Source organism: Gadus chalcogrammus, chromosome 22 (assembly GCF_026213295.1).
Source record: "Gadus chalcogrammus isolate NIFS_2021 chromosome 22, NIFS_Gcha_1.0, whole genome shotgun sequence".
In the NCBI taxonomy this organism is placed as follows: domain Eukaryota; kingdom Metazoa; phylum Chordata; class Actinopteri; order Gadiformes; family Gadidae; genus Gadus; species Gadus chalcogrammus.
The window spans coordinates 5655617-5678045 of record NC_079433.1 but is presented as its reverse complement, the minus strand read 5'-3'; the positions used below and the strand labels follow the sequence as shown (position 1 = coordinate 5678045).

General features: G+C 50.1%; 1 protein-coding gene across 1 annotated transcript; it reads left to right on the top strand.

Annotated features, from left to right (window-relative positions):
• Positions 1–282: 282 nt before the first annotated feature.
• mylipa (myosin regulatory light chain interacting protein a) lies at positions 283–21745 on the top strand. The gene is made up of 7 exons (XM_056582923.1): positions 283–536; positions 1715–1905; positions 11419–11604; positions 15009–15206; positions 15719–15883; positions 17353–17770; positions 19308–21745. Exons 1-7 carry the CDS (start codon positions 411–413, stop codon positions 19566–19568), a joined length of 1545 nt encoding a protein of 514 aa, XP_056438898.1. The 5' UTR covers positions 283–410; the 3' UTR covers positions 19569–21745.
• The last annotated feature ends 684 nt before the right edge of the window (positions 21746–22429 follow it).

The window sequence follows — 22429 nt, the reverse complement described above, 5'->3', positions numbered from 1 at the left end:
TCATACATAATTCAAAACCACCCAGGCACCTTCTTCCATGCACTATTAAGTTCGCGCCGAGACAAGGGGCTCCTGAAGTTTTCCTGAAACGGCTCATTTATTCATGACAGCCAGGTTACTTGTAGTAGAGTGCTGTGTCTGGGTCGAGGCAACAGGCGCGCACCAGAGGGGGGCGCTGCGGACTCCCGGTCGCTCCCTCAGCGGGGATTCAGCGTCTGTCATTGGTCGCGTCGGAGGAGGCAGTGCCTTGCAGACGCTCTCATTGATATAGCCTACAGCTGGCGTTCGCCGCCGCTGAGTCGATTTCGCCACACGCGGAGAGAAGGAGGGACGGGAAAGTGACAGACGGCTTAATGTAGGGTCTATTTTAAAAGAAGGCAGGGAGGATAAGTTTTATTATTTTTGTGCAGATGAGTGGAACACCAAAGACGGACAAATTTGTCGCCAAGATGCTTTGCCACATTACTCGACCAGACTCGGTGGTGTTGGAAGTGGAAGTTGATGCGAAGGCGAATGGGGAAGATTGCCTGAACAAGGTAAGCTATGGAATACACAGCGGACTTGCATGCGTTTGGTATAGGCTGTACATCCGAATACACAAGACTGCATGGCTCTCCTTTGTTGGTGGGCAACGAAACAAAAACACTTGGGTCATTTTTCCTAAACTTTATTTGCCTAGCTTAGCCTAGAAACAAGGAAGCCAGGGGCTAATTGTTACATCTGCAGATGTGCTTTTATTCTAGGCTTTTGTTTTGTAATGTGTAAACAACCGCGATCCACGACTTTTCGTTCAGCCTGTAGCACCCACGAGTAACAGCAGAATAAACGAAAGTACTTTGTGTCATCGTGTTGAACTAACAACAGTGAAGTGATAAATTTTTATTGTAGTATTAAATTGTAAAACTGTCAAAAGATTGTGGTTCAAACTTCCAAGTGTATGTGGTGAAGCTCATGAAACTTCCTGCATGGGTGAAACGGCTGCGGGTTGGTTTTCCATCCGGCTCCGTCACTGGCTGCCTGCTCCGTCGGGGTTACTAGAGTTCATTCTCGCTTCTTCACTTTGTCTCCAAGTGGGTTTGTCTCGAGGACTGCTCCTTTGCGATCCATAACTCGCTTATATTATGTATATTATTTATGTGTGAAACAATAATTTGTACAATGTCATGAAAGCAGAGTTTCATGTAAATGTTACGCCATAATCATTGCACCCACTTGTTTAGGAACTTGTTTTTATTTATATTTAGGGTAACCCTCGATTTAATTAAGTTGCCCTCCTAAAGTACCATTGTGAGGAATCCATTGAATAAATGCATTGTGTTGTTAAGTTCTTCTTCCCATAGAGGATAACTTGTTGCGCAGCATAACCCTATCAACCCCCCTCCACCCTAATTTTCTTTTTGAGGGGTCCCACGTATTTCATAAAACTCTATATCCTTGAAAACCGTCCAAGCATCCCATAATCTTACGAGCGTAAAATCGATGCAGCTTTCAAGGGAGTCTGTGGCATCAAAAGTGGTACATTACATAATTGAGCAGCGTTTTTTTTCCACAATGTGTTCATTCAAACAAAGAAGACATTGGCAGTGAAATGCTTATCTGTATTCCGAGGCACTCCGTCGAGCCTTTCTTTGTCGTCCCTCTTCCCAGCCACTCGGCACAGTTTGACGCCCTGGTCCGGTGTCGTAACTCGCTTCCTCTCGTCTCCGACCCCTAGGTATGTAGGAAGCTGGGTATCATAGAAGTGGACTACTTCGGACTGCAGTTCTCCGGCAGCAAGGGGGAGAACCTGTGGCTGAACCTGAGGAACCGCATCGGCCAGCAGGTGGACAACGTGGCGCCGTGTCGCCTGAGACTCCGCGTCAAGTTCTTTGTGGAGCCCCATCTCATCCTGCAGGAGCAGACCAGGTACTGGGTGTTGTGTTTGTGTTTGTGCAGACGTCCGCTCCGCCCCAATGCATTGCGCATTACCTGTCATTTATTAATGACAGTTATTTCAGACGTGCGCTAGAAAAGTTTGCTTGAGTGGTAATTTTGCCAAAAAATAAGGAAATTGTTGGATCTCCATTCACGTTAACTGAGCGACCTTACCTTATATGTCCCTGTTTTAATTGACACCTACTCGAAAAGAAAACGGGAAGAAATGTCATCAAATAAACAGGAAGTGTGGACGGGGGGGGGGGCGGAGTATAAATAGTCTGTTTACAGTATTCTCTGCTACAGTGAAACGCCCTGTAGTAACCTCTTGTCTCAACCTGCCTCCACTGGGGTTACTACAGGGCATTGAGTCCCAGCCCAGAGCAGGAAATGCAATCCTCCTCCTGCTTGAGGGATCCTCTGAGCACCCTCACCCCCCCCCGCCACCCCCCCATCTCCCACCCCCCACCCCCCAGAGCCACCCTATCCTCCCCCGTCCCACTTAGTCTCTGGCTGTTGTCCGTTTGGTCCCCAAGGGGCAACGAGAACTCAGCCGGTCGGCTCTCGGGGGGGGGGGGGGGGGGGGGCTCTCTCACTGGTCAAAAACACCCTTTTGTTTTGTTCTTTTGTCGCTCGCCATTTGTGGCCTTCCACAAAAGCGTCCCCTTTTTTATGGGTTTGTAGAAAATAAGAAGGGTTTGTTCTCCCCCCCCCCCCCCCCCCCCCCTGTATAGATTTTCATCGCAGACCCATTACCGTTCATTCAGGGTACAGAGCTCTGCGATAAAGATCGCCGATTTGATGGAAATCCGAAGTTCGCACGCGGGGTGATGTTACGTCCGCTCTCATGCGCCCCGTTGACCGGGTCTTCCGGGGGGAGCAGGGCCTGTTGGTTCCCCTCCATTAACGGGAGTGCATTTCGCTGTGCAACAAGAGGACGCTTCATGTTCAGGGGCAGGGGGGGGGGGGGGGGTGGACTGTGGAGGAGCCCTCATGCTGGGGTTGACCCGCTGTTGAGTGGGCGTTTTCGCTGGTATTCCACCAGGATCCTTTGAGGTGACGTATCATACCACCAGGTGTGAGTGTCATTTGCCATTCCAAGCCATTTAGAAAATCTGCCTCTTCTGACATCCCAAGCGGGTACGTCCACCTCGATGTGTGACGGATAGACCTGCGACGTTTGCTACAGTCCACTAGGTAGGCTGGCAGACTGATCTATCAGTCTACCAGCACACATCTCGGTGGACACGCCCACTTGTGATGGCAGAAGAGGCAGATTTTCGAGACGGCTTGTAACGGCTAATCACACTCGCACCTGATGGAATATGTCACCTTTTAACCCCTTCAGACTCGCACCTGTGAGGGGCCACTGTGCGATGGGAAGTGCTGGTAATGTCCTGGCAATGACGCGGGAAACGGGAAACGTGTCGGACGTTGGGGTGACGAAGTTGACCTTTTGCGCGGACCGGTCAAGCAGTCTCATTGTTTATTCGATTTTTATTCGTATTTTACGATCGTTGTATCCTGATATGGTAGACAAAGCGTCTGTCATCCTTGACGAACACCCCCTTAGGGAAATTATAATGAGCTACTGAGCAAGCCTTCGTTTGCGTTTTTTTATTTTTTATTTGCAAATCCTGTTAGGATGTCATGTCAATGGCTCACACCTAAAAAAAAAACCAATCGTCCTTTTATTCATATTGCCGGGAATTGAAGCAGGGTTGGGGTTGACTAACTATTTGTGGCCAAAATTTCTGTCACTGAAACACCCCCATCGTTCCTCTCCCAACCCTCCCACTAAAGGACTCAAACCTTCATTCAGGGGTCGGTCATTAAAGGGACTTCTGTAATCCTTGGGGCGCCTCCCTTTGTCTGAATGAGTCCTCCACAAATATGCCCTTGCATACCTTGCCTCCCCTTGGTCCCAGTTCACTCGCATGTGCCATGTGTTGTTTGGCACATCCCCATACCACCATAAGCTCTCTTTCTTGCTCTCATGCTCTCTCTACCCCCCCCCCCCCCCCCCCCCCTTCTTCCTTCCTTAGTTGCGTCATAGCTGTAAATGGAGTACAGTATCAAGCTTCTGAGAAGGAAACACGTGGTGCCCAGGCTAGCTTAGCCTTGGCGCTAGTGTTGCTTCTTTTACAAAGCTAATGCTAACCTTGAAGTGGAAGCCTGGAGAGAGGGAGGGAGGGAGGGAGGGAGGGAGGGAGGGAGAGAGACACTTGCCTGTGCTGTGACGTCGGTGGATTAGCGGGTGTCATCGGCAGAAGGGGTCAGGCAAGGTGGTGGGGTCATTTAGAAAGGTGAGGTTAATACTCTTGGGGGTGGGGGGTGGGGTGGGGGGATGCTGGTTGGTGCACGTCACATGTCGGTTGTTTCACTGCTTTTCTTGACAGTACATTCCCCCCCCCCCCCCCCCCCCTCCTCTCTGTCCAGTTCTCTTGGGGTCATTCGCCAAATCCCTTAATTCGTTTTGCTTTCAACTCCGGGATCCGTTTAAGAGCAGCGAGCGCTGCCCCATGTGGGGATTTAGGGGGCGTAGCCAGGCTAAAAATACACCCTGCCAGTTCGTTGTGTTTGTGTTCATAAATAGCTCACTGAAGACACGGACACGCATTTCTCAAGTCTCAACTGGCTCTGAGGTGAATTCAGACTCCAGCCCGGAGTAAATAAAATGTGATGGTTTAATAATTAATATTAATTTATATTTCATGACTGATACAGTAACCCTTAAGACAGGGAGGCGGGTCATATCTTGGCCCCGGCCTGCCACTCAAACCCGTATCTCATCAGGGCAGGAACAACAACGACCACGTCGCCGAGGTCCGCCCGGCGCCGCCATGGCAACGCTGCACGGAAGCCAGTTCTGCCACCGCTGGTTTTTGCGAGGTCACCTTTGCCCTACTCAGATTAAACACGGCCTCCAGTCGTCCCACACAGACACTCTCCCAGGCAAACACACACACGCACACGGAAACGCACATACACACACACACACACAACATGGCCTCTTGCAGGACGTCGCCTCTTTATGGCACACAGGCTTTTGTCCCCCCCGGTCCTGTCCCTGGCGGCCTGTCCTCATGACAGCCTGCACGGAATGCAAGGCCCTCTCCCGCTCGCGGAGAGAACCTAAAAACAACGTGCCTGATTCGCTTCGCGAGGCCTCGTCTCTGTTCAGGAGCAACGACACACACACACACACACACACACACACACACACACACACACACACACACACACACACACACACACACACACACACACACACACACACACACACACACACACACACACACACACACACACACACTCCCCCCCCCCCACCCACCCCCCCCTCAGGCCTGTTTTCATGCACTCACACGTTTCATGGAAGTGGTGCGTTCTGCACCGCGAGCGTGCACACCTTCACACATGTGCACGTGCACAGACCAGAACAACAGGAGCCTCAGGCAGGATGCTGCGGTGCAAGACATGCAAATGCACGCTGCTTTGTTCATCGTTCTCTCACGTGACTCTGACTGGCGCGGCACCAGTGTTGTCCATCGGACGCAGACGTCCCTGTGTGTATCCCCTCTGGGTGAACCAAAGGTGTTTTTTATTTATTTTATGAATGTGCTGTAGCATTCGCTCGGGCATGGCTGGTGTGTTTTGCCTTAATGTCAAAAACCCGACGGTACATACAGTGGGGGGGGGGCGAGGAAATGGATCACCACGGGTCAGGCAGACATTGTCCCGTCCTGCTCCGGGGCTGCTGGTGGGCCTCTTTCCTCTTTCTCTCCCCTCTTCCCCGCGCTTTCTTGGCAGGCCCCTATTGCGTAACCCAAGCCTGCGCCGCCGCGCAGAGAGCAGGCCAGCGAGCCTCTTATATAAGTGGCTCTGCACTGTGGTGTGTGTGTGTGTGTGTGTGTGTGTGTGTGTGTGTGTGTGTGTGCGCCTCTGGCCATGTAAAGCCTGGCACACACACGACCCAGAGTGCACGCTCTCACATGCTTTCCTTTATTTGTTGACATGCATGCACACACACAGACGTGCACATTAGGACTATCTGGTACTTTGTAGTAATGGGTTCTCCCTTCTTCTTTGGGGGGGGGGGGGGGGGCTATGGCCGACCCACTATCGGTTCCTTGGTCCGCAAGGATTATTGACGGGTTTGTATCATGGAGATTAAGAGATCTTGTGTCCGTTTACCGTCTTGGCCTGCCGCCACTGATCCGGCTGATTATGGAAGGGGACTCATGCGCCCCATATCCCAATCCCAGGAATTAAATGAAAACCGATCCTGTGCCTTTTTTTCGGTTTCTGTCTTGTTTCAGAGCATTCTTCTTCCCAGGCTAGCTCAATGGCTGCACTCCTGTGTAGCCGTCTGTTAACACCATGAGTCAAAGTCACAAGTGCAAATCCTCATGTGGTGTTTGTTTTTCAAAAGCACTCCTGTTGGTTTAATACACACGCATCACCGCCATGCGTGCTAAATCAAACAGAGTATTTCTTTTCTAATATTTGGATTATGCGACCCGTTTAAATCAACCTTGGACCGTTCAGTTTCCTATTTTTTTAGAAAGGCACACCTTTGCCTTTTGATTTAAATGGCTATAGTGCTAAAGCCTTCTCTTCTGCTCCTGAGGAATTACCTGCTCTTCTTGAATTCAAGCAAAGTAGGTTTCGTTTTTATTGTGTAATTTATCTGAGCAATCTCATGACTGTAATTTCTTAAAGTCATTTTGCGCAAACAAAATGACCGTTGGCTTCCGATCAAGATGTTCATCTCTCTGGCAAGGGGGTTGGTGTTACTGGAGTTCAACGACTGCCAGTAAACTCGTTCACCTACTGTTGCATCTTGCCCAGCAATTTGACTAAATGGCAAACCACATTGTTGCGAGCTCTGACACCTTACTCACCAGTGGCTCCGGTGGAGAGACTTTGTCGCTAGGCAGAAGTGCCGGGTTTCAGACTTGGTGGCTGGAAAGCCGGGGTTTCTGTTTCGGTTGCTGGCTGACCTTTCAGCGGGCCGTCACGACGGACACGAGTGCTGTCCGAACAATGGCTTTATAGATGGGGACAATGACACCCAAGGGCGTCCTCCTCTTCCTCCTTGTTCTTGTCTCAGACTTTTGAACCGGTAGCTGGAAACGCGGTTGGTTTCTACTAGTTGTGGATCTGCAGAAACTGCTGTGGTGTGAAATTGTGTGTTTCGTGATTCCTTTCCACGAGGTTGGTATGACTGTGTGCCACGTAATTTAGGTGTTTCCTAATATCTACATTTCTCAGGGACTTGTTAGTATTCGATTTTGTCACACGATACAAGTCAACGTTGGCTGAACTCATTGTTGCAGCTGTGCACAATAATTTATAACTCAAAGATAACCAGATTTGCGGAAGTTACTGCAAGCATACTTCTTTTGACACTTGTACATCCTGCTAGGAGTGAATATAAACAGTTTGCTTCAGTGAATGAAGTAGGCACGACGGGTAAGAGCAGACAGGATGCAGTCAAGTACACCCCATAAATCCAGGCACATGAATCAGGAAGGTTTATCCCTGGACTCTGCGCTGAATGACCAGAGCTTGCCCGAGGAGATCCCGGCGATCCCGGGCTGGCGCTCGCTCAGAGGTATAAATTGAACCTTTCTAAGCCTCTTAGGCGTTCATTTACAGCTCCTCTTCAAAGAGGAGGGCTGCGAGATAACAGATCCTAATGCAGTAAAGTAAGCCAGGAGGTTTCCCCCTCTCCTGTCCGACCTGCACAGGCCTGTGATGTTTTTTTTTGCTATCTGAAGCGAGGGGAGATGAGACTAGTCTAGAGGGTAGTGAAGGGGCGGGGTTGGGTTGTTTGCTAGCGCTAAGGGACTCCTGTGGCTACCAATGTCGCGAGGTGTAGTGTGAGGTTGATAGGACCTGGCTAGTCCCCTTCAGCTCGAGGTAGAACTCTGTCCGACTCCCCCTGGTGTGGACTCTAGCCCGTCGTACCGCGTTATCCTCCTCTTAACACCCCCCACTCCGCACTACGTTGACCCCCCCCCCCCCCCTGGCCTTTGCCTCCAGCAGGGCTCAGCAGGACCGCTGACAGACCCAGTGGGCTGACCAGAGAGAGGGTGTCGATGATGGCCCTGAAGTGTGTCAGAACCCTACGGGGTCGCTGTGACCAAAGAGTGTCAAAACCGACACCAGTTTCTTTTGCCCTTTCCTAGCCCGGTACAAAATGTCTGAATGCGTGACCATGAGTCTGAGACTGCTGATTTATATTTTGTTCACCAGGCAGCTGAAGGCGACTCGGGACTAGAGGTGCTTTTCCAGGTCAGCCTGTAAAAAGGCACCTCAATCCTGTCTTGCTCGCGCGATTAAATCAAAAGTCCCTTAAACATAGCGTAACAAGTAAACAACCGGCATCCCCAACTCCAACGATTATTTCATGACCTCACTGGGCGCCCATTGTGCGACCAAAAGCCACGGCCACGCATTCTACGAACACCCACCACCAGGGACTTGCGCAGGCCACGGATTTACCCAGGGATTAGGTGCCTTGCTCAGCGGCACAAATGACCTCCAGTAGCCCTCGCTCCCCCGAGCGGCCCAGGCAAACTCGAGTAACCTCTGCGCTGCTGTGACCGGCAGTAACCTCCCCAGACAGGTCTATTGTTTGTAGTCTAACAGGTAGCTAATAAGCACAGCTCGGTCACATGACCCCTGCTGGGCCTGACACAATGGTGTGTGTGTGTGTGTGTGTGTGTGTGTGTGTGTGTGTGTGTGTGTGTGTGTGTGTGTGTGTGTGTGTGTGTGTGTGTGTGTGTGTGTGTGTGTGTGTGTGTGTGTGTGTGTGTGTGTGTGTGTGTGTGTGTGTGTGTGTGTGTGTGTGAGTGAGAGATGCGGGAGAAGAAATGGAATGTTTAACACCATATCAAAGCTGTGTTTGTTGTGCCTGAGGCGTGCCGACCGCAGGGGCCCCGGGCCGGCGTTGTTGTTATAGCCGCTACCTTTCTGTCCTCGCGTACTCGGCCCGGTCTTAAGTTGTTTTTTTTCTGCGGCTCACAGCTGAGCCACACGTGACTGGTGTTTTCCCCTGGAAAGGGTGTGTGTGAGCGCTTGTTGTTGTTGTTGACGTCGCCGTGGTGTGTGATGTGGATCATACGTGCGTGAGTGTCTGGGGCCCGCTCCCTGCTCCCTGCAGACAGTCTGCTTCCTCCTGGACATCCTCCTGAAACCCCCTTGTGTTGTCGCCATCAGACATGCCTGTTCCCATGGTGCCAGATGGCTTCACATTTACTGTAACCTTAGGGGCATTTAGCAGACGCTTTTATCCGGAGTGACCTACAAACAAAGTACAGTAAGGATGTTCATAGAACCAAGTTCTAAGCATTAACGATCACTCTATCCGATTTGATATGGCAACGTTTTTAGTCCAGCCCAGAATACATAGTCGCTACGGCCACAACTCGTGCTGGTCTTTATCGTCGAAAGACAAAGCCCCCGTTTGTAAAGTCTAAGTCTTTAATAGCTGAAAATGGCTTCATCTTCAGTTGAAACGTCGAACAAAATGGCCTTGTGAGACTATCTTGTTTGACTAAAACAATCACTCCCTTTCTTCACTTTACTAAATATAAACCCTGCCTCGAGCACTGTGCTACACAACACCTGAAGATATCCTTCTGACTATCCATTCAGTCAAGCATAAACATGTGTTACAGTGTTTTGTTCGACCAAAGTCATTAAAAAAAAATTGAATGTCGTTGCTTTATTAAGGACCCTATACAACAAGTTCAGCGAAGTGAAAGGCCTGGTATTTGACAGTCAAAACAATGTTGTCACAACGTAGGTATAAAAAACAAAATATGCGCACCTGTTGAAAAGGTCTGTTAAACTGGGTAAACAACTGGCTAGCTTTAGCTAGTTGACCTGTGTTTGTCAATGGCCACCATCAGTTGGTGAACGCCTTCCTGCCTCTGTAATCTTTTCTTTCCTTTCCACTCTGTACTCTTGATTTTCTTTTCAACAAGGTTGGGTCAGTTTGATAATATTGTTTCGTATCCAGCGGCGAATAGTGTTTCTTTGACACCTTATCTCCTGTGTTTTGGAACAGCGATACAAAAACACGGTTGTTTCTCTCGAATATGCTCGCCTTTTTTTCGAAGCGATTCATGAAGGAGCCGGGTTACATTCGTTCAACCGGTGGATGACGTTAGGGTTATCGTACTCTTGTTGACGTCTCGTCCCCTGCTGTTGAGAGAGGCTACTCGAATCCCTCAGATCCTCCAGTTCATAACAATGGGGAATGACCAACCGTCGTATTTTCCTTCTTTCTTGAGAGAATCTGGTTGTTTTCATTAGCTTCTATGGAACTCTGCGTGCTAACCGAACCCTAGCTTTGTCCGAACAATCACAATTGTTGTTTTTTTGCTAAAGCGTTGATCTTTCACACACACACACACACACACACACACACACACACACACACACACACACACACACACACACACACACACACACACACACACACACACACACACACACACACACACACACACACACACACACACACACACACACACACACACTACAAGGCTTAGCCGAGTCCAACGATTCATTTCCTGCTGAGACTTAATTCCTGAACTTTGGCATTTTGAAGCAGAAACCACCTCGACAGACTATGTCCTCATCACAGGAGGCGGCCTGTATGTGTCCCACCCCCTGCGCGTTATCAACTGTCGGCGTACAGTCGAGGTCATGAGCGAGCCACTGTGCGTGTCTGCTTTCTAAAGATAGTCGAAGTGTTCCCATCGGCGTGTCTGTTTTTACACCAACACCTACACGCCGTGTGATAAGAGGCGTTCGGAAGGGCCCACAAGTCCATAAAGTGAGGGTTTGCTGTTCCCAGATCAGCCCGACGGTCTCCTGACTTGACGGTGGAAGCTCTCCCGAGTATCACATCCCGGCCCTCTCTTCCGGAACAACGATTGTAGACACACACTTGGTGCGCACACACACATTAACTTTGTTCCCCCGGGAAATGACACTCACACCGTCGACCTGTTTGAATCATTGACTACGAGACCGTCTTTAGTTTCAACCGAGTTAGTTAATCTCGGTCAGCGGTCAGGACGACCGAGGAGTTAGCTGGGGTGTTCTAGTCCCAATCGAATGGACTGGGTTCAATCCACGGCTGTAGCCCATCCTGCTGACCGATGCCTCGGTGTCTTGTGCACAAATGCTTGGGTCCGGACAGACTAAATATTTCATTAATGGTTATTATCAAAAAAGAGTCCTAACATGAAGCGAAACAAATTAACACAGCCCTGCTTCACGTGTGTGTGCTTTGCTCCACTAAAACAAGGATGAGGCGCATTACTATTTGTTGGGGCGTGCTACAAATACAAAATACGACTGTGTGCTTTGGGCGGGAATGACTCGTATCTGAATTCAGCGGAAGGCTCTTCTGTTGACTGTGTCTGAGAGACCTAAGGAAGGTAGCGGTCCACCTGTCTGACCCTGTGTCCTCCTCCTCAGACACATGTTCTTCATGCACGTGAAGGAGGACCTCCACAGCGGCCACCTCCGCATGGCCTCAGAGCAGGCGGAGGAGCTCAGCGCGCTGCTGGCCCAGGCGGAGTTCGGCGACTACAACCAGAACACGGCGCAGTACTGGTACCGGGAGCTGTGCGGGGAGGAGCCCTGCCCGGACACCGTCAACAGGTAAACGACAACAACATTACCAACGCGTGCTGCACATACGATGGGGCCATGGGATACAAACCGCCGGCGGTTTGAAGGAATGTTTCAAATAAATACACACACACAGATGGACACACACACACACACACTCACACACACACTCACACACTCAGAAAGACACACACACACTCAGAAAGACACACACACACACTCAGAAAGACGCACACACACACTCAGAAAGACACACACTCACACTCACACTCAGAAAGACATACAGGCAAAGCGACACACAGAGAGAATGTGACTGGATATACATGGAGAAATATGAAAGGACCTCACTTTCTTTACCATGGTGATGAGACTGTATTGCTTGCTCTATCGCACAAAATATTCAAGCGTGAAAATATTCAACCGGTGAGTCACTCCCTGAACAAAGTCTAGGAAAGCTTTCCAGAGTGTACAACCGAGACAGACGCCTTCCTTTCTTTTCCTTGACTTTCACAAAGTCGTCAGGCGACGGATGAGTGCCTTTTATATAGAAGCAGACGGTTCCCCGTCTCTCAAAGACGAACAACATGGCCGCCCCCTAGCCCGGTGCTCCCGTGATTCCTCCGATTAGTTCGGCTCAAAAGCACTCGGGGAAACGTACTCCGGCCGGTCAGCTGCCAGCGAAAAAGCCTCAATAAGACGCTGCTGCTCAACGGGGCAGAAAGACCGCTCGCTCCCCCCCCCTGGGGAGATGGGGCGTTTTTAGTTACTCTTCCACAAAGCCCGGCATGGATCCCAGCCAGGGCCTGGGATCCACCTTGAGGTCCAGGGCCCGGGGCGGTCTGAGGCCCCAGTGGAGAGGACTCGCTCAGAGTCTGAGTCTGTCTAGCGATGGTCGTCGGGTCTGTGTTTTAAAGTATAAATATAAAAGGGTACAGACGGTGCGGGTTTTACAGGGAAAAGCTTTGTGTTTGTGGGAGGTTACTGTCCCCGTATTCGAGTCCATGTTCTCTGAACGCTTTGCTCACCCTTGTGTGATGATTGCGTGTTGATTAGATTATTGGGTAATCTGATCCTCATACGTGAGTAGAGTATTCCACGGGAATCTCAATTTGGAAAAACGCGGTAAATCGTCGTCTGCTGCCTTCAGAACCTTTATGGCATGGCGATGCATAATTGAAAGCGAAAAGCATTAACCTATCTAAGTGGGCTTTTTAAAGGGCATTGCGCTCATCATTCGGCCCCGGCTGAACGTCTTCTAGTTAGCGACGATATAACCCCAATCCTGGCTGTCTGCCGGGGACGGCATCAAGCCAAAACCGTCATTAAAAAAACATATTTTCCTCCACAAGAAGGCATTCACGCCAGGTGACGAGCACCCCATGTGACCCGAACACGATCCATCACGGGAGGATTGAGTGTCAGGGCGCACGCAGTAAAGCACCACCGTGCCATCCATCCCCCAGGCGGCCTAGCTGACACACGCGATGCACTGTGAATGCAAATGCTGGGGAAGTAGATGGACTGGTAGGGGGGGGGGGGGGGTGTGAGTGTTGAGTGTAGAGTGGCTGGGCCGCCATGTCATGTTCAACAGTTGTCAATAGTTTGGACACGACTCAAGACTCTGCGCTCGCGACTGCTCTGAACACTTGTGCCGTGCCAGCAGGTGTCTGACCCCACAAGGGGCCTCTCGTCTGACGATGTTGCCCTAGGGAGCGGTCTCGCGTGTGCCCGCTAGCAGGTGAAAGTGCCATTTGGCGCACGCCCTTTCTCTGAAGCGCCTCGGAAAAATGTGAGCGCATGCATTTTTTTCCGGGCCGGCCTTTCGACCGGCTGGCCCCGTTGGAAATCGATCCCCCAACCCTGGCCGTACAAACGAGGCGTTCTGCCACCGGATCCTGGTGGAATCAGGTTTCCTTCCTCGTGCGTTTTCATTTCTATTACGTCAGCCGAGCTGCGGTTTCCCTGAGGTTAGAGCAAGAGTCCCTTTCGGGAGGTTAACGTGTCGTGTGAGTACAGGCTGTAACTTTACCTCTAATTGTTTTTTGTTGCAGCGCTACCGATCATGTGCAAGTTGAGATAAATGGGCCCCTTTTCTAAGTGGGGATTTAGCTTAAAAAATGCACCAAAAACGGAAGCAAGATGTTTTCCTTAATATAATCAAGCGAGTCCTTGTGTGTAGTGCTATATGTAAAACCAAGTATTTAATTAAGCTTCAAGTGCAGGCTTAATTATGGCCCCGTGCATATCACAAAATCTTCAATCACATCTCCATTTAATTATATTCAAGTAATTAGGACTTGGAATAGATTTACAGTCTGGCAGTTGCACAGAAGTTTCTTTTTCATGTCTACGTGCTGTTCTTATTTTCTTCACGCCTCAGCTATGATTCACGGTTGAAGGAGCTGGGGGGGAGGAGAGAGGGGGGAGGGGGGGGGAGGAGAGAGGGGGGGGGGGGGGAAGGAGAGAGAGAGGGGAGGCGAGGCTCTGCCTTCTGTTATAAGGATATGTGCATCCTGAACAGCTGTTTTCTCACTCCGGTCACACTTGTTATTTTCTATTTCAGTCTCAACACATGGATTTATGTCCACGTTAGCGGTAGGAAAGCCTTGAGCAACAACCCCCATTGCCTACCAAAACGTTAACTCTTCTAATCCATGCTTCCCCGGTTTCCCCCCCGCCACCACCGATGCCTCGAGGGTCTTTTGAGGACACGGGTCTTTCTGGTCACTGAGTTTGAATCAGGGTCCGTGTGCGTACCGAGCCCGGTCACCGTTGGAAACGGAGCGCGGAGCTATATTGTGCGGGAGACGGATGGGATGGAGGGGTAGCTTCGGGTGGTTAAAGAGGGAGATGGAGAGAGACGGCTGAATGACTCCGCCTATGGAAGTGCGGTGCGTGTGCTCCGCTGGATCCCTCGTTGGCTGTGGCTGCGACGTGTTTGTCTGCATTATTTATCCCAGCAGCATGCTGCGCCGCTAACGACCATCTGAGTGTTGATTAAAATGTGGAGCTGGGTGTTGTTGATTAAAGGAGGGAAGAGAAAGTTTTGGACAGAGAAACACAAAAAAAACAAGCTCCACTTGTTAAACATTCTCAGCACGTTGCCTCCGCTAACCTCTTCAAGCTCACGATGTTGATCTGACGTCGACCGGGAGAAACGGCGAGGATATTTGTTGAGGCAAGGCAACTTTATTTATATAGCACTTTTCATACACGAGGCAGACTCGAAGTGCTTCACATGGAAACATCGTCGTACAATAAAATGTAGTAATAAAGTAAAATAGATACGATTAGTTCAGGTAATTGTTTTAGTTGACATGTAAAGAATAAGTAAAATTAAAAAAACAATTTAACCTGAGTTCTTTCCTTTTTTTCTCCTCCCCTCCCTCCCTCCCCCCCTCCCCTCTCCCCCACCCCCACCTCCCCCCTTGCAGAATCGTGTCCCGGCACCAGGCCCTGGAGGGCGCGGGCCCCGGCTCCGTGGAGTACCAGGCCCTGCAGCTGGTCTCGTCCCTGGAGCACTACGGCGTGGAGTGGCACTGGGCGCGTGACGCCGACGGCCAGCGGCTGGCCATCGGCGTGGGGCCCGAGGGCATCGCCGTCTGCAAGGAGGACTTCGCCCTCGTCAACAGGTAGGGGAGAGCCGGAGAGCGTGTTGTTGTTGTTGTCGTGGTGGTGGTGGCTGTTGTTGTTGTTGTTGTTGTTTGGTACAGAGTTTTATATTTCAGCTTTCAGATTTCATGCAGCAACTAAGGATTTTCTATTTGGCTAGTCGGATCTTAAGTCTGGCAGACGAGCTCTATGAGGGAGGGGGGGGGGGAGTGAGGGAGGGAGGGGGAGAGTGTGAGGGAGCGTGCGTGATAGAGCGAGTGAGATGGACTTAAGTATTTACAAGTCGGTCATTTAACACGGGCTATATTGCCATGTTATCTACTCCCAGCACTGGGAATTATCAGTGATGACCCGATCCGTGGTCGTTATTGCATCGAATGATTAACTTTGTTAATTCACGTCGTACAAGTCCACGAGTTAAGTACACATCCTATTAGGAAGCGGTTCCGAGGTTGTTCCCCAGTGGATGGGTTGTCTACGTCCAATTGACATTCATCTGTTGTTTCCTCCCCGCCTCCCCTCCCCGTCCCAGGATATGCTACCCGGTCATCCAGATCGCCACCCAGTCGGGGAAGAGCGTGTACCTGACCGTTACCAAGGAGACCAACGACAGCGTGGTGCTGCTGTTTAAGCTCATCAGCCACCGGGCAGCCAGTGCCCTTTACCGGGCCATCACGGAGACGCACGCCTTCTACAGGTGAGGGGGGGGTCGGCGCCCTGGGGGGGGGGGGGGGGTGTATCCATCCAATCAGAAGATCAGATCCGTCCAATCAAAAGTTCAGGCCGACATTCCCCCGGGGGGGGGGGGGGGGGGGAGTGTCGGCCTGAACTTCTGATTGGACGGATCTGGGGGACTAGATTACTGGTGGTTGGGTCAAAGGGATTTACGTTATTCATGCGTTCATCTGCTCAATGTCGTTTTGGGGGAAAAAAAACGAAAATAGTTTTTGTGGCAGGAGTCCACTTGTTCCCAACTCGACATGCTTAATATCTGCGTTGTCCCGTCTCTTTTTGGGTTGATGTTTTCCGTTTGACCATGTAACGCGGCGAAGACCTCCTCACGGACACGCGATGACCTAAAAACAAGAGTTACACGGGGGCATCTCGCCCCGTGTTCCTGCGAGTTAAGCACTCGGCCACTCATTGACTAAAGCCGTGCTCCTTTTAGAATAAGGCTCATGTTCCCGGGTCGCTCTGGTGTGGCGAGATCACGGCCCCGAGCCAACTCTACAGCCACCGAGACCAGGAGAGGAAAAAAAACCCTTACTTGATAGACCTAAAGAAACTCGGGTCCATTTGTTCTCCGAAGGTTTCTGCTCTGTTTGGCACAGAGCGTACGCTGAATATGCATTTGCCGCGATCACAAGCGTACACATTGACTCTCTATTGCTCTTAAATCCTCCTTTTTTTTTATTTTTTAGCATGCATGCGCACAGCCGGTGGGTTCTGAAAGCCCTCGTCCTATTCCTTTAGTATGCATCTTTAATGAAGGCATAGCCCTGTGTGTGTGTGTGTGTGTGTGTGTGTGTGTGTGTGTGTGTGTGTGTGTGTGTGTGTGTGTGTGTGTGTGTGTGTGTGTGTGTGTGTGTGTGTGTGTGTGTGTGTGTGTGTGTGTGTGTGTGTGTGTGTCCTTGCACACAAGGTTCTAAGGAGGGAGCACAATCGAAATGGCTGCACTATAGAATTGTGCTCGCTCAGTCAGAAAAGCCACAAAGGCACAAAAGACGCATCGCTCTGCCTTTGTTTTCGGACATGCAGGCTTTTAGTTTGGAGTGTGCAGAATTCCCCCCTGTCACCTGCGTGCGTTTCTTCGTGGCGCAGGTGCGACGCTGGATGGTGGCCCGTAGTGGGGGGCTGTGTCAGTGGAACACAATGAGGTTGACCTGCCCGCCACAAACTGCAGAGTAGCAAAATACAATGTTCAAGAAGAAACTACATAATTCCCTTTTTACTTTTCTGTTTCAAGTTATTTGTATGGGCTCCTGTACCTTTTGATGTTGTCAGACGGCCGGGACAGAAAGTAGTTTGAAGGGGAGAGTCAATCACCAGAGGCCATCATTCTGTCCATCCCTTGAAGTTATGGTCAAGTTGGAACGAGCTCACGACCGGTTGGAAGCACAAATTCCTCATCTCACCGGGTCCTTCTTCCTCTCCCCCCTCCCCCAGGTGCGACACGGTGACCAACGCGGTGATGATGCAGTACAGCCGCGACTTCAAGGGCCACCTGGCCTCGCTCTTCCTGCACGAGAACGTCAACATGGGCAAGAAGTACGTCTTCGACATCCGCCGCACCTCCAAGGAGGTCTACGACCACGCCCGCCGCGCCCTCTACAACGCCGGCATCACGGACCTGGTGTCGGGCGGCGGCGGCGGCGGCAGCGCTAACCGCTCGCCCAGCCGCGGCGGGGGGCGCGACGAGGCGCTGGACTGCGGCAGCTGCCAGGAGAGCCGGGAGCTGCAGGAGCGCGTGCGGAAGCTGCGCGAGGCGCTGCTGTGCATGCTGTGCTGCGACGAGGAGATCGACGCCGCCTTCTGTCCCTGCGGCCACATGGTGTGCTGCCAGGGCTGCGCCAGCCAGCTGCAGGTGAGACCCCCCCCCCACCATCATCCTCACCCCCACCCACCAACCCTACCTCCCCACCCCTATCCACAACCCCACCAACCCCACACCCATCCGCCCAGCTACGAAGTACTACGTTGTGCTAGGTAATATGTTTTTGATGCCGTTTCTTTTTCTCATCAAGCCTTAATAAAAAAGCAATGACTCGATAACATATTAAAGTAAACAGATATGCGGTCGACCTGTAAGGTATTACAGCGAGCTAATCGGTCATCGAGATATAAATCAGCAAATAAAAGACGAGGGCTATAAATGATGATCATTTGATTGCCGTTGCCCTCTGTTACCCTCTGCGTGTCACAACGATTAACCTATGACCTAGTTTCAAAGGTTACCCTGTACTCCGATGCGAGCAGGACTGTAACTGTACGATGCCCTGAGCCGCACGACAACAGTAGCACGCCTGTTCTCTGGGAGTACATTAGCATGTGAGACTGCCTCTACAAGCATGGCCGCCGTCCAGACCCGCGTCCCTCCCAGGTGCTCCAACTGAACTCCACATGGCCCGTGCACGTCTTCACATGGCCCGTGCACGTCTTCAGACGGCGCGATAAAGGCTGTGAAGAGTTGTACAAAATAAAAAACTTGCGGAACCCTTTAATTATTCATCTTGGAAATGTTTTGTCCGTGTTTGTCCCTCGCGTTGTCCCGGGCCTTCTGTGGTTTCTGACCCTGTGAGGGGAAGAGGGATCGCCTTAGGGGGGGGGGGGGGGTGGGGTTGAATGCGTTTGTGCGTTGCCAGTCGTCTCTCTACTCTGCTTCCGCTGGGGCCTAATGGCCTCTTCATGTTGTTGAATAGACCCTTTTATATATCTGCCGTTGATTATAGACAGCAAAGCGAGCTCATTTCAATAGCGCCATAAATCTTTCCTTCTCTCTCTGGCGCGGGGGACAATGGCTCCGTGTTTTTTCAGCAGAGTCCTCGCCACGCACACTTGGTGTCGGCACTCCAGCCTGTTATTTAAAATGGTTAAGAGGTTTTTAATGCGCTGAGGAGACTCTGTTTGTGTCCGTCGGTGGGGAGCCGGCCCGCGGCCCAGTGTCTCTGTAACGGCCCGCTGGTAATGTGCTGTCCGTGGAGTTGCTACTTTGCTGGCGTTTTCTCCATTTTCTAGGACTTTGGAGATGTTTATAGAATATTGTTTTTTTTGCGTATTTAATGATTCCCAAGTGTACTGTAAATACATGTAGTCCGTCGGTGGAAGCTTCCAGAAGCCTTGTTTATGATCAAATGAAGACTTCTAATATGAACTCCCTACCAGCTTTAAAGATGGCCGATGGCACTATTCTACTCAAAGTAACATTAAAATTCTGCTAGATGCGGTCAGAGTCATCATTAGCACCACCTGACTCCAGATGGTCCGGTTATATCACACGCTGTGCAAATGGAGACAAGAATGTCCCCGCTCAGAAACTCCCCCCTAAATGGCGGCCTGTGAAACGCCTCCAAGATGTCTGACCCGTCTCCCCCCCCCCCCCCCCCCCCTCCCTCTGTCTGCAGACGTGTCCCGTGTGCCGCTCTGACGTGGAGCACGTGCAGCACGTCTACCTGCCCACGTGCACCAGCCTGCTCAGCCTCACCCTCACAGACAACCACCACCCCCGCACCACCACCACCACCACCACCTCCTCCACCACCACCACCACCGGCGGCAGCAGCAGCAGCAGCCCCATGTCCATCCACCGGGACACCGCCTCCACCAACGACGCCTCCAACGCAGAGCACAACCACAAGGTCTCTACGCGGTACCACCACATGTAGACCGTCCCCCCCCCCCCCGGGGTGAACAACCCACAGGACTGATGAACTGGTGAACCGGGTCGTTGTTAATGTTCAACAGAGATTGGTGGGGGGGGGGATCGATGAGATTCTACGCCCACCTGGACTTCATTTGATCCCCTTTTTCTAGTTCCAAAGTTCACGATCTACCAAAATTGATGAGAAGACTCCAGAGACTGTAGCCACTCCCACTCCTTGCCCCGCTTGTTCTTGATTGGGCCGTGGCCGCCGTTGGGCCACGCCCACCAACACCGCTACGTCATATCCAGCCAGTCCCGTCTGTCCTAGTATTGCATCCCTCTGACCCCCTTGTCCTTTAGATTAGCCCCTTGTGTTGTATTTCTTAATTAATTTATTGACGTATCAGTTGACCTGATGAGTGGACGAAACACTATTTTGTTTTTGAATTTTTGCTTTGATGTACGAGTTTTATTTCTTTTGCTGCTTTTTTCCTTTTGCTTCATATCAGGTGAGGTTAAGGCATCCATATCCGGCATCAATTCCTTTTTAATGATTTTGCAAAGAGATTCTGTGTTTTAAGAGAATAACATTTTTACATTATGGATTGAGTCGATCAGTTAGTTTTCATATTTAAAACATGTCCCTATATTTCGGTCATTTGTTCAGCCGGTTAGTTCTCCGATTACTCGGAATGAGATGCATCTTTTTAAAAACGTTGGCAGGGTTTTTGTGTTATATTTCTTGAGTGTGATCCATGTATTTAATTATGTTTCCCCTTAAATGCATTGGGGAGGCCTCCAGAGACTGGGAAGCACACGCGTACACACACGTACGCACGCACACAGGAACGCACCCATGCACGCATGCACAAACACAGAAGACAAGCATGGACACGCGCACAGACACACAACACGGACACACACACACACACAAACACACACACATGCATAGCCAGACACCACTTTCAGTAACCCGATATGCACAGGCAGTGGTTCTGCAAGCTCAAAAGTATCTGTCCTCTGAATGAATCTGAAAAATGGACACGGCAGAGATTGTATTTGTTGAAGCGCTGTTGTTGTTTTAACAGACTTTTGTTGTTGTTCAGTGTCAGTTGCTCCCTCCCCCCACCCCACTCATGGGAACTAGTAGCAAAAGTCCTTGTTTTATTTTGAAAAGGTACTAGCAGATTTGTCAGTGCAACACCAGCTTGCTGTTCGAAAAGGTTCAACCTGTAATTTATTTTTCCCTCTGACCAAGGTATGTTTTTATTTGGAACAAAGGAGAGATCTTGTGTACATTGTCACTTTACCAAGAGAAGTCTCTCCATGTAGGGGTTTGGCCTTAATGTAGCACCGACACAATGTGTTTTTCGATTACATATTCTCGAATTTTATTTCTATGCACAGATTATTTTTGTTTGTTGACGTGGAGATGAGGAATACTGTTTGTGGAATGCAGAATATCTTCCTGTCTGTCACTTCCTGTCAGCCAGAGAGTGTGTTTTATTTTTCCACATTGTAAAAGTTGCGATTTGTTTCTGTTTTCTGAAGCAATAGCCACTTCGAAATAGCGTGTAGGATAAAATCCTTTTTTATATATTACGCTTTGACAAGAAAGAAGTATTAATAAAGGTGTTTTTAAAACAAAAACTGGAGCCTGTGTTAACATTCCAAAGTTCCACTGAGGTCTTTCTGTGAGTGTCTGTCGGTGAGAATGTCTGAAGATGGTTGAAACCCACCGTCAAAGCACTCGAAATGAAAGCAGTGAAAGTGTGCTGCTGGACTTGCACCAAGTCTCCATCTTGATACGGAGGTGAAAGATGTTCCATTCTGAAAGGATTCCAACCCTTGAGCTAGCTGATTGGCGGCTGCCATGTTGGGGGCTTTCCAACAGCGGTAATCTTCTGACCTGTCCTGCACTGAAATAGCTGGGATGTCTTCGCCTCCCCAGCTAATGTGATTTTGCTGTCATGACCCAGATGAGGTCTCTGCTGGGCAGACACAGGATCGATCATCCTCAGTTGTCAGAGGCTAAAGAATGCAGGGGTGAAGGGTCATGTTTTGTTGACACGGCTGTCAGAGTAGAGGACATGGCTGCCTATTGGCTAGCATGAGCTTGACCTTAAAGTACAGTCCTGTAGTTTAAGGGATTGTTGGTCGATGGCCTTTTGAACGTTGGCCTCCTTAAGTGGAGGGTTGTGTCAGTTGGATGAACGGTAGAATTTATCGAGTTTGGCAGTAGTGGACATGGACTTAGTTTTGCTGCTGTGCAAATATCCACTACGTCCTGCGATCCATTAAGAGTCATTGTGTTGTCGTTTATGGTGGTCTCTTCAGATCCCTGTAAACGTTGAATACAGATATGGCATATCGTTATATGTTGTAAAGGCAGGTGTAACCAGAAAAGATCAATATGTGGTATGGAACTGGTAGAAACAACTGTGAATGTATGATAAATAATCAAATGTATCACTAGATGGAGGAGTAAACTAACGCCAAAAAAGAGTTAGAAGATGAGATCCAAAAGGGTGATATCGTCAAAAGAAGAGATAAGGATCATCTAGAAAAAGAAAGATGGAGCAAATCACAAAACGTAATAAAGACAGAGTACAAAAATGTATTTTTAATATCTCTTGGTTCAGTGCTGCTCAGCAGGCCTTGGCCAGATTAGACGTTATAAATCTCCCGACGTGGCCTCAATGACTTCAACATGTTGGGTGTAAAGGGAGAGCTCCCTCGGCGAGACTTGGACCTGGGTCTTGGACTGCTGGTAACCAAAGAAACGTCCTCAATATGAACGAGTTTATAACCTGGAGTTTTCATTGAGGGGTCGCTCCTCTCCAGTGGTATTGTCACAAGGGGCAGGCAGTTGAATCGCAGGTA